The sequence below is a fragment of the Chiloscyllium plagiosum genome, unplaced genomic scaffold (assembly GCF_037043375.1).
Source record: "Chiloscyllium plagiosum isolate Xiang-an unplaced genomic scaffold, Cpla_swu_hap1 HiC_scaffold_7, whole genome shotgun sequence".
Lineage (NCBI taxonomy): Eukaryota > Metazoa > Chordata > Chondrichthyes > Orectolobiformes > Hemiscylliidae > Chiloscyllium > Chiloscyllium plagiosum.
Genome location: NW_028270145.1, coordinates 122,230,267 through 122,246,113, shown reverse-complemented (window position 1 = coordinate 122,246,113; position 15,847 = coordinate 122,230,267). Strand labels below are relative to the sequence as shown.

At 44.3% G+C, this 15,847-nt stretch overlaps 1 protein-coding gene across 2 annotated transcripts in view; it reads left to right on the top strand.

The window, feature by feature from the left end:
- The window catches only part of LOC122551960 (X-ray repair complementing 5), a 366,827-nt gene that overhangs the window by 113,533 nt on the left and 237,447 nt on the right, over positions 1 to 15,847 (top strand). For both annotated transcript variants that reach the window (XM_087989448.1, XM_087989447.1), the window contains exon 5: positions 2,330 to 2,452. In XM_087989448.1, the coding sequence (XP_087845574.1) occupies positions 2,330 to 2,452 (123 nt within the window). The remainder of the gene's footprint in view (positions 1 to 2,329; positions 2,453 to 15,847) is intronic.

Here is a 15,847-nt window from a genome sequence, read left to right as displayed (position 1 = left end):
TGCTGCCTGTATTGGAACATTTGATGATTAGTGGTTCAATAATATACTGTCTTGTTAAGTATGTCAAAGTTATAAAGATATATGGATTCTTTTTTGCATTTTAATTAGAATCAAGTGTATTTTGACTAAAGCTTAGTGATAGACCAATTGAATCATATCTGGAGAACAGTGCATTATACTTCCTTGTAAAATAAAATAAAAATTACCGAATAGGCTATCTCTGTAATATGTTTTGAGGGGGAAATTGGCCTGGTCTCTGACAAACTGGGGACTCATCAGGGGTCAAAATCTCTCATTCTAGGTTGGGTTTAGGATTATTGGATTCAAAGTGTGGGAAACGAAGCTCACTGTTCAATAATTTCAGTCAGAGTCAAATTCTGAAGCAGCCTTTATTCATACGTTCTTGCAAGCCCAGGTGACCACAAACTAGGCACACTTCTGAACAATTTTATTGCACATTCATACAGTTTTCTATGAGCCCCTGTGTACCTCCCCTTTTGCGTCATATGTATTGCACTGTGCATCTGCTAATCTAATTGGCTTACCACATATGTCTGTGGCCTGTTTATAGCATGCAACCCCCCCTTGATAGCTGGGTCTTATTACTTTTGCTGACGCAACACTGAGTCTTATTTAGTTATCTTGTTCATACTAACTCCCTATGTGCGTGACAATTGCAATTGTCATGTCAATACATCTGTTTCTACCAGTCGACCACCTTCCTTTTCGGTTTGTTATTTCTTGGTATACACCCTCATGATTCGGCCTTGCGATTTTTGCAGAAACAACATTTGCAAGCGCCTCTCACAAAAGACAGTGTGTAGTGAGTGTTGGTGTTCTCTTTTAGAGTCATAGAGTTATAGAGATGTACAGCATGGAAAGAGACCCTTCGGTCCAACCTGTCCACGCCGACCAGTCCCAACCCAATCTAGTCCCACCTGCCAGCACCTGGCCCATATCCCTCCAAACCCTTCCTATTCATATACCCATCCAAATGCCTCTTAAATATTTTAATTGTACCAGCCTCCATCACTTCCTCTGGCAGCTCATTCCATACACGTACCACCCACTGCGTGAAAAAGTTTCCCCTTAGGTCTCTTTTATATCTTTCCCTCTAGTTCTGGACTCCCTGATCCCAGAGAAAAGACTTTGTTTATTTATCCTATCCATGCCCCTCTATAAGGTCACCCCTCAGCCTCCGACGTTCCAGGGAAAACAACCCTAGCCCGTTCAGCTTCTCCCTATATGTTGTATTTGGTTGGTTTAAATAGAGAATCCTTGTTCAATCCTGGCTCTTTCAGTTGCTGATAATTTCCTGGGTATGGAAGAAGTCACTTGGGGTGGTTTAAAGAAAGTGAGTAAAACAAAACTTTTGGAGTCTTTGTATATATTTAAGGCTGAAATAGAAAGATCCTAACTCAACAGAGAAAGCAAGTGTTAAGGGGAAAACACAGGAAAGTGAACATGGTTTTATTGAATGGAGGAGCAGGCTCAGGGAGCCAAATAGCCGACTCCTTTTCCTATTTCTTATGATCATAAACAATGAGAAACTTTCCAATGGCTCATTTTCCAACTGTGTTGAATAATTTCGAGTCATGAACTCTGTACCCCATTATGGATTAATTCTTTTCTTGCCATGTGCTGATTTTCATTTGTACAAATGTTTGTATTGTTCTGGCATTCACAGTCACTCTAATGAAATGCTTTAGGTAAAAACAATGACTGCAGATGCTGGAAACCAGATTCTGGATTTGAATGGTGCTGGAAGAGCACAGCAGTTCAGGCAGCATCCGAGGAGCAGTAAAATCGACGTTTTGGGCAAAAGCCCTTCCATTCTGCTACAACCATTCCCACTCTGCCTCTTGTTCCATGATACTTTTGTCACATGATCTTTCTGAGCCACTACCAGATCCCAGACCTTCACTTTTCTGAATACCACTCTCCCAAATTTAAAGCGCATATAATCCATGACATTTCCACTTGATTCAAATGTTGCCTTTTCTTTTGCCTCTCTTCACAGATACTGCCAGACTTGCTGAGTATTTTCAGAATCTTGTTTTCATTGCAGACTTGTAGTCTCTGATTGCTTTTTTTTGTTTTAGATTAGGTGCAGGTTTTGTGGAGCATTCAGCTGTTCGGCTAAATAATCTGGCTCTTTGTGTACTTTCAATTCTTTCTATGTATATTGGTTCCACGCCTATGAACATTTAAAACTCTTAAAGCAACTGGGAATTCTAAAACCACATAGAATTGCTAAGCAGCCTGATCCTGCACTTTCCTGATATGATTTGGCTGTACTCAATTAGTTTTATTTCATTTTGTCTTTCAGGGGAAAGAAGTATGACAAGTTACATATTGCAGTATTCACCGATCTGAACAGTCCTTTCAGTTCCGACCAGTTTGATGCCATAATAAGTAGCATGAAAAAATTTGGAATCACACTGCAGTTCTTGTGAGTATTGATCATTGTATTCTGTTCAGATCCAGTGTGTGTTTGGTAAGATCGGCCTCCAGTTGGGGGCAGAGAGTTGTGTGATAGCAGTAGCTCAGTAACATCTCTGTTTTAAGCGTACTGAATTACTGAGTTTCAAAGCCCTTTGGGGTGGAGAATTCCAAAGATTCACTATCCTCTTAATGAAGAAATTTCTCTGGTTCCTAAATTTGCAGAATCACAGAATTGTGTAGGAGCAAAAGGAGGTCATTTGGCCCATTGGACCTAGGTATATAGAACATAGAACAGTACAGCGCAGAACCTGCCCTTTGGCCCTTGATGTTGCACCGACCTGAGAACTAATCTAGACACATCTCCCTACACTATCCAATCATCATCCATAGGCTTATCCATGAATTGTTTAAGTGCCCCTAATGTGGCTGAGTTAACTATATTGACAGGCAGGGTATTCCATGCCCTCACCACTCTCTGAGTAAAAAACCTACCTCTGACATCTGTCTTAAATCTATCACCCCTCAATTTGTAGCTATGTCCCGTCGTACAAGCCAATGTCATCATCCTAGGAAAAACACTCTCACTGTCCATCCTATTGTAATCCTCTGATCATTGTGTATGATTATTAAAGTCCCTCTTAGCCACCTTCTCTCCAATGAGAAGAGATCCAAGTCTCTCAGCCTCTCCTCATAAGACCCTCACTGCAGACAAGGCAACATCCTAGTAAATCTCCTCTGCACCTTTTCCAATGCTTCCACATCCTTTCTGTAATGGGGTGACCAGAACTGTACACAATATTACAAGTGCGGCAGCACTAGCATTTTGTACAGTTGCAGCATGACATCACGGCTCCAGAACTCAATCCCTCTACCAATAAAATTTACACATCATATGCCTTCTTAACAGCATAGAACATTACAGCGCAGTACAGGTCCTTTGGCCCTCGATGTTTCGCCGACCTGTCGTGCCAATCTCAAGCCCATCTAACCTACACTATTCCATGTATGTCCATATGCTTGTCCAATGACGACTTAAATGTATGGCGAATCTACTACTGTTGCAGGCAAAACATTCCATACCCTTACTACTCTCTGAGTAAAAATCTTTGAGGAGAAAGTGAGGTCTGCAGATGCTGGAGATCAGAGCTGGAAATGTGTTGCTGGAAAAGCGCAGCAGGTCAGGCAGCATCCAGGGAACAGGAGAATCGACGTTTCGGGCATAAGCCCTTCTTCAGGAATGAGGAAACTCATTCCTGAAGAAGGGCTTATGTCCGAAACGTCGATTCTCCTGTTCCCTGGATGCTGCCTGACCTGCTGCGCTTTTCCAGCAACACATTTCCAGCTACTCTCTGAGTAAAGAAACTACCTCTGACATCTGTCCTATATCTATCACCCCTCAATTTAAAACTATGCCCCCTTGTGCTCGCCATCACCATACTTGGAAAAAGGCTCTCCCTGTCCACCCTATCTAACCCTCTGATTATCTTATATGTCTCTATTAAGTCACCTCTCGACCTCCTTCTCTCTAACAAAAACAGCCTCAAGTCCCTCAGCCTTTCCTCACAAGACCTTCCCTCCATACCAGATAACATTCTAGTAAATCTCCTCTGCACCTTTTCCAAAGCTTCCACATCCTTCTTATAAGGTGGTGACCAGAACTGCTCGCAATACTCCAAGTGTGGCCGCACCAGAGTTTTGTATAGCTGCAGCATAACGTCATTGTTCCAGAACTTGATCCCTCTATTAATAAAAGCTAAAACACTGTCTGCCTTCTTAACAACCCTGTCAACCTGGGTGGCAACTTTTAAGGATCTGTGTACCTGGACACCGCGATCTCTCTGCTCATCAACACTACCAAGAATCTTACCATTAGCCCAGTACTTTGCATTCCGGTTACTCCAACCAAAGTGAATCACCTCCCACTTGTCCGCATTAACCTCCATTTGCCACCTCTCAGCCCAGCTCTGCAGCTTATCTATGTCTCTCTGTAACATACAACATCCTTCGTCACTATCCACAACTCCACCGACCTTAGCGTCATCTGCAAATTTACTAACCCACCCTTCTACACCCTCATTCAGGTCGTTTATAAAAATGACGAACAGCAGTAAACCCAACACCGCACTATCAACCCTGGGTAGCAAATTCCGGGATCTATGTACATGGATTCCAAGATCCCTCTGGACATCCACACTACCAAGAATCTTTCCATTGACCCAGCATTCTGCCTTCCTGTTATTCTTACCAAAGTGAACCACTTTTATCTGCATCGAATTCCATTTGCCACCTCTCAGCCCAACTCTGCAGTTTGTTCAAGTCCCCCTGCAACCTGCAACATTCTTCCACACTGTCCACCACTTGACTGACTTTAGTGTCACCCATCCACCTCTGCCTGCGTTCCAGTCATTTATAAAAATGACAAACAGCAGTGTTCCCAAAACAGATCCTTGTGGCACACCAGGACTCCAGGCTGAATATTTTCCATCAACCACCACTTGCTGTCTTCTTACAGAGATTCATGTCTGATAAACCTAACTGATCTTTTTGAAGAGGTGACTAAGATAGTGGACAGGGGAGGAACAATGGATGTTGTTTATGTGGGTTACCAAAAGGTATTTGATAAAGTTGCTATCAGAGACTGGAATTGAGGGAAAATTACTGAAATGGCTGGAAAAATGACTGAGTAGCAAATAACAAAAAGTAGGGATAATGGGTAGGTACTCAAATTGGCAAGATATGACCAGTGATCTCACAGGATCTGTGTTAGGGCCTCAATCATTCACATTACAGTAGCACCTCGACTTACGAACTTAATCTGTTCCGGGACCCGGTTCGCGAACTGAAACAATTTTTCCCATTGTTTGGATAGTGTAAGAATGCTTGGACAGCTGTTCACAGCGCACGCGCCAAAGACGAACTGAATGAGATCACGTGGGGCCCGAGAGCTTTTGCGTTCAACAAGCGTGTTGCAAAGCAGAACAATGAAACCACATGGGCTTTTTGCGTTCGTACCTTTGTTCGTACCTTGAATTTCGTACGTATGTTGAAGTAAAATTTTACGTACAATCCTGTTCGTAAACCGATTTGTACATGAACGGGGTCGTTAGTATGTCGAGGCGCTACTGTATTTATTAATGACTTCGATAATGGCATAAAAAGTCATCAATCCAAATTTGCAGATGACACAAAATTAGGCAGCATTGCAGACAATGTAGATGGACAGTATAAAATTATAAATGGATATAGATAGACTAAGTGAATGGGCAAAGCTAGCAGATGGAGTTCAATCTAAGCAGGTGTAAGGTTGTCCATTTTGAACCTCAGAAGCACTGATCAAGGTATTTTTGAAATGGCATGAAGTTAAATACAGTGGATATCCAAAGAGGCTTGGGAGTTCAGGTGTATAGATCTTTAAAATATCAGTTTTCAAATGCAGAAAATAATCAGGAAAGTTAATGGAATGCTGGCCTTGATCTCTAGAGGCGAAAGTGAGGACTTCCAAAATGTCTTTGATAAGGTGTCTCACAGGAGGCTGCTGAGTAAAATGAGGGCCCATGGTGTTCGAGGTGAGCTACTGGCATGCCTTAAAGATTAGGTATCTGACAGAAGGCAGAGAGTTGGAATAAAAGATTCTTTTTTGGAATGGAAGCCAGTGACAAATGATGTCCTGCTGAGTTCAGTGTTGGAGCTGCAGCTGTTCATTTTATATATTAATAATCTGGATGAAGGGACTGGGGGCATTCTGGTGAAATTTGCCGATGATATGAAGTTAGGTGGACAGACAGGAGTATTGAGGAGGTGGGAGATTAGGTAAGAGTGAGGTGCTGCTGAAAATGCACAGCAGGTCATGCAGCATCAGAGGAGCAGGAAAATTGACGTTTCTGGCAAAAGCCATTCATCAGCCCTCATTCCTGATGAAGGGCTTTTGCTGCCTGACCTGCTCTGCTTTTCTAGCACCACACTCTTGACTCTTTAACTCTCGAGGACTAGAGCACAAGAACTTGGAATACTGTGGGCAGATCTGGTTGCCACCCATTTGGAAAGACATATTGACCTTGAAAGGAGTACAAGAATGATACCTGAACTTAAGGGGCTACGTTATGAGGAGAGATTATACAAATTAAGCCTCTAGAATTTAGAAGATTAAGGGGGTGGTATGATTGAAGCTTTCAAAAAGAAAAGACAAGGTTGATCAAGGTAGATTATTTCTACTGATTTGGGATTCTAGAACTAGGGGACATTGTCTGAGAATTAGGGTCAGCCAGTTAAGGAGGTGTTAGGAACGACATCTCGATGTAAAGAGTGCAGATGTTTGGAACTCTGTTCACAAATGGCAGTAGATAATGGATTAGTTGTTAATTTAAAGCTGACATAAATATATTTTTGTTGAGGATCCTAGGATTGTATTCATTGGAGTTTAGAAGATTAGGGGGAGATCTAATAGAAACTTACAAGATAATACATGGCTTGGAAAGGGTGGACGCTAGGAAATTGTTTCCGTTAGGCGAGGAGACTAGGACCCGTGGTCACAGCCTTAGAATTAGAGGGGGTAAATTCAGAACAGAAATGCAGAGACATTTCTTCAGCCAGAGAGTGGTGGGCCTGTGGAATTCATTGCCGCAGAGTGCAGTGGTGGCCGGGACGCCAAATGTCTTCAAGGCAGAGATTGATAAATTCTTGATGTCACAAGGAAGTATGGGCTACGGGGAGAATGCAGGTAAGTGGAGTTGAAATGCCCATCAGCCGTGATTGAATGGCGGAGCGGACTCGATGGGCCGAATGGCCTTATTTCCACTCCTATGTCTGATGGTCTTAAGGTAAATAGGTCAGAGATAGATATATAGAGTTAGGTTATAATCAGTCATGATCTCATTGAATGATGGAACAAGCTCAAGAGGCTGAATAGACTACTTCAGTTCTTTTGTTCAAACAAGCATCGTGACCTCGTGCCAATCTTCTGCTTTTACCCCATATCTTTGCTGACTATTGCAATCAATATAGTTATCCAGTACCCTGTTAAATGATTCAATTGAATCTGCCTCCACCACATTTCCAGGCTATCCAATATATATATAATATCCCATACTTGGGCAATTTTCCACAATGTTAGGTTGGTGCCAGTGTTTGTAACTGTATTGAAGGAGCTTGGTTAGGGCTGGATATATATATATATCGTTCCATATCCTAAAAATTTTTTTCTGACATCATCCTTGCTTCTGTTGCACATTAATTTAAATCTATGCCCTCTCGGTCTTTTCTCACTTATAAGTGGAAACAGCTTCTCCTTATCTACTCTGACCAGCCTGCTCATGGTCTTAAAAACCTATCTCTGATTTCTTGTCAGACTTCGAGAGCCTTTTTCCTCAGATGGTGATAGCTAGCACGAGGGGACATAGCTTTAAATTGAGGGGTGATAGATATAGGACAGATGCCAGAGGTAGATTCTTTACTCAGAGTGTAGTAGGGTGTGGAACGCACTGCCTGCAACAGTAGTAGACTCGCCAACTTTAAGGGCATTTAAATGGTCATTGGATAGACATATAGATGAAAATGGAATAGTGTGGGATAGATGGGCTTCACATTGGTTCCACAGGTCGGCACAACATTGAAGGCCGAAGAGCCTGTACTGTGCTGTAATGTTCTATGTTCTATAAACCTCTTGCCTTTTACTTTAAAATTATGACCCCTCATTCTGACACTTAACTAAAGGGGACAGCTGCTTATCATCGAACCCTAGCCAAGCTCCTTCAATACAGTTACAACACTGGCACCGATCTCACATTGTGGAAAATTGCCCAAGTATGGTCCTGTCCACAAAAAAGCAGGACAAATTTAATCCTCTTTTTGAAGTACTTGCCGCGTATATCCCCCTTAAACTTTCCTGAAGAAGGGCTTATGCCCGAAATGTCGATTCTCCTGCTCCTTGGATGCTGCCTGACCTGCTGCGCTTTTCCAGCAACACATTTTTCAGCTCTGATCTCCAGCATCTGCAGTCCTCACTTTCTTCTACAAATTTAATCTAGCCAGTTACCGCCCCATCAGTCTACTCTCGATCATCCGTAAAGATGTGTCATCAACGATGCTATGAAGTAACACTTGCTCAGCAATAACCTGCTCAATAATGCCCAGTTTGGATTTCACAAGGGCCACTCAGCTCCTCATCACCTTACAAAGAACAAAGAAAGTTTACAGCCCAGGAACAGGCCCTTTGGCCCTCCAAGACTGAGCCGATCCAAATGTACTGTCTAAACCTGTTGGTCAATTCCTATGCATCTGTATTCCTTTGCTCCCCACCTACTCATGCATCTGTCCAGGTGCATCTTAAATGAAACTACTGTGCCTGCTTCTATCACCTCTGCTGGCAATGTGTTCCAGACACGCACCACCCTCTTTTTGAAGTACTTGCCGCGTATATCCCCCTTAAACTTTCCACCTCTCACCTTGAAAGCGTGACCTCTTGTTATTGAATCCTTCACCCTGGGAAAAAGCTTGTCTTTATCCATCCTGTCTATACCCTTCATGATTTTGTAAATCACATTCAAGTCCTCTCTCAATCTCCTTTTTTCTAATGATAATAAACCTAACTTCATAGCTAGCACCTTCCGTACCAGGCAACGTGCTTGTAAACCTTCTCTGCACCCCCTCCAAAGCGTCCACATCCTTTTGGTGATGTGGCGACCAGAACTGTACACAGTATTGTAAATGCGGCCAAACCAATGTCTTGCACAATTTTAACATGACTTGCCAGCTCTTATACTCAATACCCCATCCGATGAAGGCAAGCATACCATATGCCTTCTTGACCACTCTATCCACCTGTGCAGCAACCTTCAGGGTACAATGGACCTGCACTCCCAGAACTCTCTGCTCATTAACTTTTCCCAAGGCTCTTCCGTTCATTGTATAATTCGCTCTAGAATTAGTCTTGCCGAAATGCATCACCTCACATTTGTCTGGATTGAAATCCATCTTTCACTTTTCCGCCCAACTCTCCAGTCTTACCATATCCTCCTGTATTCTCTGACAGTCCCTTATGCTTTCTGCTGCTCCACCAAACTTCGTGTCATCTGCAAACTTGCTAAACATACCAACAATGCCCTCTTCCAGATCACTTATGTATATTACAAACAACAGTGGCCCCAACACTGACCCCTGTGGAACACCACTGGTCACCTTTCTCCTTTTCGAGAAACTCCCTTCAACTTCTCCCTCCCTTCTCCCTCCCTTCTCTGTCTCCTGTTGCTCAACCAGTTCTTTATCCACCTAGCTAGAACACCCTGCACACCATGTGACTTCACTTTCTCCATTAGTCTACCGTGGGAAACCTTATCAAACGCCTTACTAAAGTCCATGTGTATGACATCAACAACCCTTCCTTCATCTATCAAATTGGTCACTTCCTCGAATAACTCTATTAAGTTGGTAAGGCACAATCTCCCCTGCACAAAACCATGTTGTCTCTCCCTGATAAGCCCATTCTTTTCTAAATATAAATAGATCCTGTCCCTCAGTACCCTCTCCAGCAGCTTTCTCACCACCAACGTCAGGCTCACTGGCCTGTAGTTACCTGGAATATCCCTACTACCCTTCTTGTACAGGGGGACAACATGAACAACCTTCCATCCCTCCAGCACCTCACCTGTATTTAAGGATGCCACAAAGATATCTGTCAGGGCCCCAGCTATTTCCTCTCTCGCCTCCCTCAGCAACCTGGGATAGATCCCTCCCAGTCCAGGGGATTAGTCCATCTTAATAACCTCTAGCCTACCCAACACATCTTCCCTACTTATGCCAACGTGATCCAGACTAATCAAACTTCTATCTTTAATCTCAATGTTCATCATGTTCCTCTCCTCAGTGAACACTGATGCAAAGTAATCATTCAGAATCTCACCCATTCTCTCAGGTTTGACACCCAGCCTTCCTTCATTATCCTTTAGTGAACCAATCCTTTCTCTAGTTTGGGATTCTCCTTAATGCTGCTCGCTAAAGTTATTTCATGACCCCTTTTCGCCCGCTTGATTCCTAGTTTAAGACTTGTTCTACTCTTCCGATATTCCTCAAGGACCTGTTCTGTTCTTAGTTGCCTAGACCTAATATACGCTTCCCTTTTCCTCTTGGCTAGTCGTACAATTTCTCCTGTCATCCATGGTTCATGAATCTTGCCGTTCCTATCCTCTGCCTTCAATGGGACATGCTTATCCTGTACTATCTTTAACCTATCTTTGAAAGCATCTCACGTATCAAATATGGGCTTCCCTTCAAATAGCTGTGTCCAATCCACATTTCCTAGCTTCTGCCTAATTTTGATATAATTGGCCTTGGCCCAGTTTAGTACTCTTCCCTTAGGACAACTCTCATCTTTATATATGAGTATTCTAAAACTTACAGAATTGTGGTCATTGTTCCCAAAGAAATCCCCCACCTCAGCTTCTACCACCTGTCCTGGCTCGTTCCTTTTCCAAGTCCAGTATGGCCTCTTCCCTTGTTGGTCTATTGACATACTGCTCTAGAAAACTCTCCTGGACACTTCTTACAAATTCTACCCTATCCAGACTCTGACGCTAAGTGTATCCCAGTCAATGTTGGGAAAATTAAAATCTCCTATAACCACTACCCTATTGCCTCTATATCTTTCCATAATCTGTTTATCTATTTGTTCCTCTACCTACGCTCACTGTTGGGTGGTCTGTAATACAGCCCCAACAATGTAACTGCACCCTTCTTATTTCTCAGCTCCACCACATAATGCCTCACTACCCAAAACCTCCATAGTATCCTCCTTTAGCACAGCTGTGATATCATCCCTGACCAGCATTGCAACTCCACCCCCCCCTTTTACTTACCTCCCTGTCATGTCTGAAGTGTCCATATCCTAGAACGTTTAGTTGCCAATCATCATGCCCTTTTCTTCAGCCAAGTCTCTGTGATTGCAATAACGTCATACTCCCAGGCACCAATCCAAGCCCTGAGTTCATCTGCCTTACACACTATACTCCTTGCATTAAAGTAGATGCATTTCAGGCCACCAGATTTTTTGCGTTCATCTGCTCTCTGCCTCCTCTTCCCTTTATTAATGCTATCTTCATGATTCATATAGTCTTCAGTCTCCACCTCGCTGCCTACTTTTTTTTTCTTCTGGCTCCCAGCCCCCTGCCACATTAGTTTAAAACCTCCCCAACAGCAGGAGAAAATATTCCCCCAAGGACATTGGTTCTGGTCTGGTTCAGATGTAGACCATCCATTTTGTAATAGTCCCACCTTCCCCAGAACCGGTCCCAATGTCCAACAAATCTGAACCTGTCCCTCCTACACCATCGCTCAAGCCATGTGTTCATCCTGCCTATTGTTTCATTTCTACCCTGGCTAGCACATGGCACTAATAGTAATCCTGAGGTCAATATCTTTGAAGTCCTCCTCTTTAACTTCTCTCTTAGCTTCCTGAATTCTTCTTTCAAGACCTTACCTCGTTTTCTACTTATATCGTTGGTGCCTATATGCACCAAGCCAACTGGCTGTTTACCCTCCCCCTTTAGAATGCTCTGCAGCTGATTGGTGACATCCCTGACCCAATCACCTGCGAGGCAACATACCATCCAGGAGTCCTGTTTTCGGCCACAGAACCACCTATCTACTCCCCTCACAATAGAATCCCCTATGACTGTGGCCCTATGAGTCTTTTTCCCACCCTTCCGAAAAGTAGTACCATGATCTCTGCTGCCCTCTCCTGGTGAGCCATCTCCCTCAACAGTATCCAAAACGGTATACCTGTTTTGGAGGGATATGACCATAGGGGATACCTGCACTGCCTACCTACTCTTTTGCTGCCTTTTAGTCACCCTCAGCAATTGTCTCCCTCAGCAATTCTAACCTGCGGTGTGACCAGTTCACTAAACGTGCTACCACAACCTCCACATCATCGTGGATGCTCCACAGTGAGTCCATCCGCAGCCCCAGAGCCGTCATGCAGTCAAACGAGCTACAAATGGACACACTTCTTGCAAGTGTAAGAGTCAAGAATGTCAGACACGTTCCTAAGCTCCCACGTCAAGAAGAGGTACATGCCATGGGTCTGAGGTCCCCTGCCATTGTAAGCTTAGCTTTATATGAACTAACTAAAACCAAACAATGCACTTAAATATATAAAAAAGAAAGATAAAGAAAAAGTAAAAGCCTTACCTTACTGAGTCTTTTTCTTCCTGTTAAAGGAGGGGGGCAGGAGGGAGATCTGGTTTAGCCACAGCCCAAGTATAAATTAAGCCCTTACCTTCCCGGCTGTCCTCGCTTCACCTCACTTTCTCTCCTCGCCGTTCTGTCAAAATGGAGGCCCGACACCTGAGCCTTTGTTCAAACCTGGACAATAGTGCTGAATTCCAGAGGTGATGTGAGAGTGGCAGCCCTTGACATGAAGTCTGCATTTGACTGAGTGTGGCATCAAGGAGCCACAACAAAACTGGAATCAATGGGTAATAGGGGAAATCTCCCTGTTGGTTGGAGTCGTAGCTGGCACATAACGTTGTGGTGACTTGTTGGAGGTGAATCATCTCAGCTCCAGGACACCTCTGCAGATATTTCTCAGGATAATGGTCTTGGCCCAATCATCTTCAGCAGCTTCATTAATGACCTTCCTTCCATCCTAAGGTCAGAATTGGGGATGTATGCCAATGTTGCACAATGTTCAGCACCATTCTTGTCTCCTTGTGTATTGAAGCCATTCACAAATACAACAAGATCTGGACAAGATCCAGGCTTGGGCTGACAAGTGTCAAGTAACATTTGCACCACACAAATGTCAGGCAATGATCATCTCTAATAAGAAACAATCTAACCACTGCTCTTTGACATTCAGCAGTGTTTACCATCACTGAATCCCCCACTATCAATATCCTTGGTATTACTATTGACCAGAAGTCCAACTGGAATTAAAACAAAAACAGTGGTTGTAAGATCAGGTCAGAGGCAAGGAATACTGCAGCGAGTAACTCATCTTCTGACTCCCCAGAGCTTCCCATGCTCTCGACTTGCCTGGAAGGCTGCAACATCAATAACATTCAAGAAGCTTGATGCCATCCAGGACAAAGCAGCCTGCCTGATTGGTACCACATCTATTCCCTCCACTAATGATGATTAGTAGCAGCAGTGTGTACTATTTACAAAACAAACCAAAGATCCTTAGACAGCACCTTCCAAAATAACAACCACTTCCATCTAGAAGGACAAGGAACACCACCACCTGCAAGTTCCCCTCCAAGTCACTCATCATTCCAACTTGAAAATGTATCGTCATCATTCACTGTCACTGGGTCAAACTGGAATTCCCTCCAGTCAACCTATAGAACGTAGATGCAGTGGTTCAAGAATGCAGTTCACACCACCTTCTCGAGGACAGCTTGGGGTGGGCAATAAGTGTTGGCCATCCAGCGATGCCCACGTCCCACAACTGAATAAAAGAAAACCCTGTCCATCCCCCTCAATCTTATCCACCTCAATGAGATCCCCTCCCTCACCCTTCTGTGTTCCAAAGAAGCAGCCCATGGCTATCTAGCCTCTCTTCATAACTAAAATGCACATTCCAAGGTAACATCCTAGTGAATCTCCTCAGCATCACCTCCAATATGATCACAACATTCCTATACTGAGATGACTATAATGGCATACAGTACTCCTACTGTGGCCGAGCCAATGTTTTGTACAGCTCCAACATAACCTCCCGGCTCGTATAATCTATACTTCGTTACGCCTTCTTTATCTCTCTTAGTAACTTGGACTGCCACCTTCAAAAAATCTATGGACATGCACCCAAATGTCCATCTGTTCCTCTGAGGTTCCTAGTGCCCTGACGTTCATTGAGCACTCCTTTGTCATGTTCCTTTTTCCAACGTGCATTACGTTACACTTTTCAGGGTTAAATTCCATCTGATACTGATCTACCCATCTGACCAACCCATCTATACCTTCATGTAATCTAAAGCCCTTTTTCCTCACTATTAATCACCTGGCCAATCTTACAATCATACATTCATAAGATATAGGAGCAGAAGTAGGCCATTCAGCCAATTGAGTCTGGTCCTCAATTCTAACATGGCTGATATGCTCCTCACCCCCATTTTCCTGCCTTCTCCCCATAACCCTTCAATCCATTACTCATTGAAAATCTGTCTAACTCTTCATTAAATTTACTCACTGGATTAGAGTGGTGCTGGAAAAACACAGCAGTTCAGGCAGGAAAGTCGACGTTTGGGCAAAAGCATTTCATCAGGAATAAAAGCAGAGTTCCTGAAGGGTGGAGAGATAAATGAGAGGAGGGTGGGGTGGGGGTGGGGGTGGGGAGAAAGTATCATAGAGTACAATAGGTGAGTGGGAGTGGGGATGAAGGTGATAGGTCAGGGAGGAGGGTGGGGGAAAGGTAGCAAAGAGTACAATGAGTGAAAGGGGGTGGGATGAAGGTGATAAGTCAGAGAGGAGGGTGGAGTGCATAGGTGGAAAGGAAGATAGGCAGGTAGGACAAGTCGTGGGGACAGTGCTGAGCTGGAAGTTTGGAACTGGGGTGAGGTGGGGGAAGGGGAAATGAGGAAACTGGTGAAGTCCGCATTGGTGCCCTGGGGTTGAAGTGTTCTGAGGTGTTCTTCCTCCAGGCGTCGGGTGGTGAGGGAGCGGCGGTGAAGGAGGCCCAGGACCTCTATGTTCTCGGTTGAGTGGGAGGGGGTGTTGAAATGTTGGGCCACAGGGCAGTGTGGTTGATTGGTGCAGGTGTCCCAGAGATGTTCCCTAAAGCGCTCTGCTAGGAGGCGTCCAATCTCCCCAGTGTAGAGGAGACTGCATCGGGAGCAACGGATACAATAAATGATATTGATGGATGTGCAGGTAAATCTTTGGATGTGGAAGGCTCCTTTGGGGCCTTGGATGGAGGTGAGGGAGGAGGTGTGGGCGCAGGTTTTGCAATTCCTACGGTGGCAGTGAAGGTGCCAGGACGGGAGAGTGGGGTGTTGGGGAGGGCTTGGACCTGACCAGGTAGTCACGGAGGGAATGGTCTTTGCGGAAGGCGGAAAGGGGTGTGGAGGTAAATATATCTCTGGTGGTGGGGTCCGTTTGGAGGTGGCGGAAATGTCATCGGATGATTTGGTTTATGTGAAGGTTGGTAGGGTGGAAGGTGAGCACCAGGGGCGTTCTGTCCTTGTTACGGTTGGAGGGGTGGGGTCTGAGGGCGGAGGTGCGGGATGTGGACGAGATGCGTTGGAGGGCATCTTTAACCACGTGGGAAGGGAAATTGCGGTCTCTAAAGAAGGAGGCCATCTGGTGTGTTCTGTGGTGGAACTGGTCCTCCTGGGAGCAGATACGGCAGAGGCGGAGGAATTGGGAATACGGGATGGCATTTTTGCAAGAGGTAGGGTGGGAAGAGGTG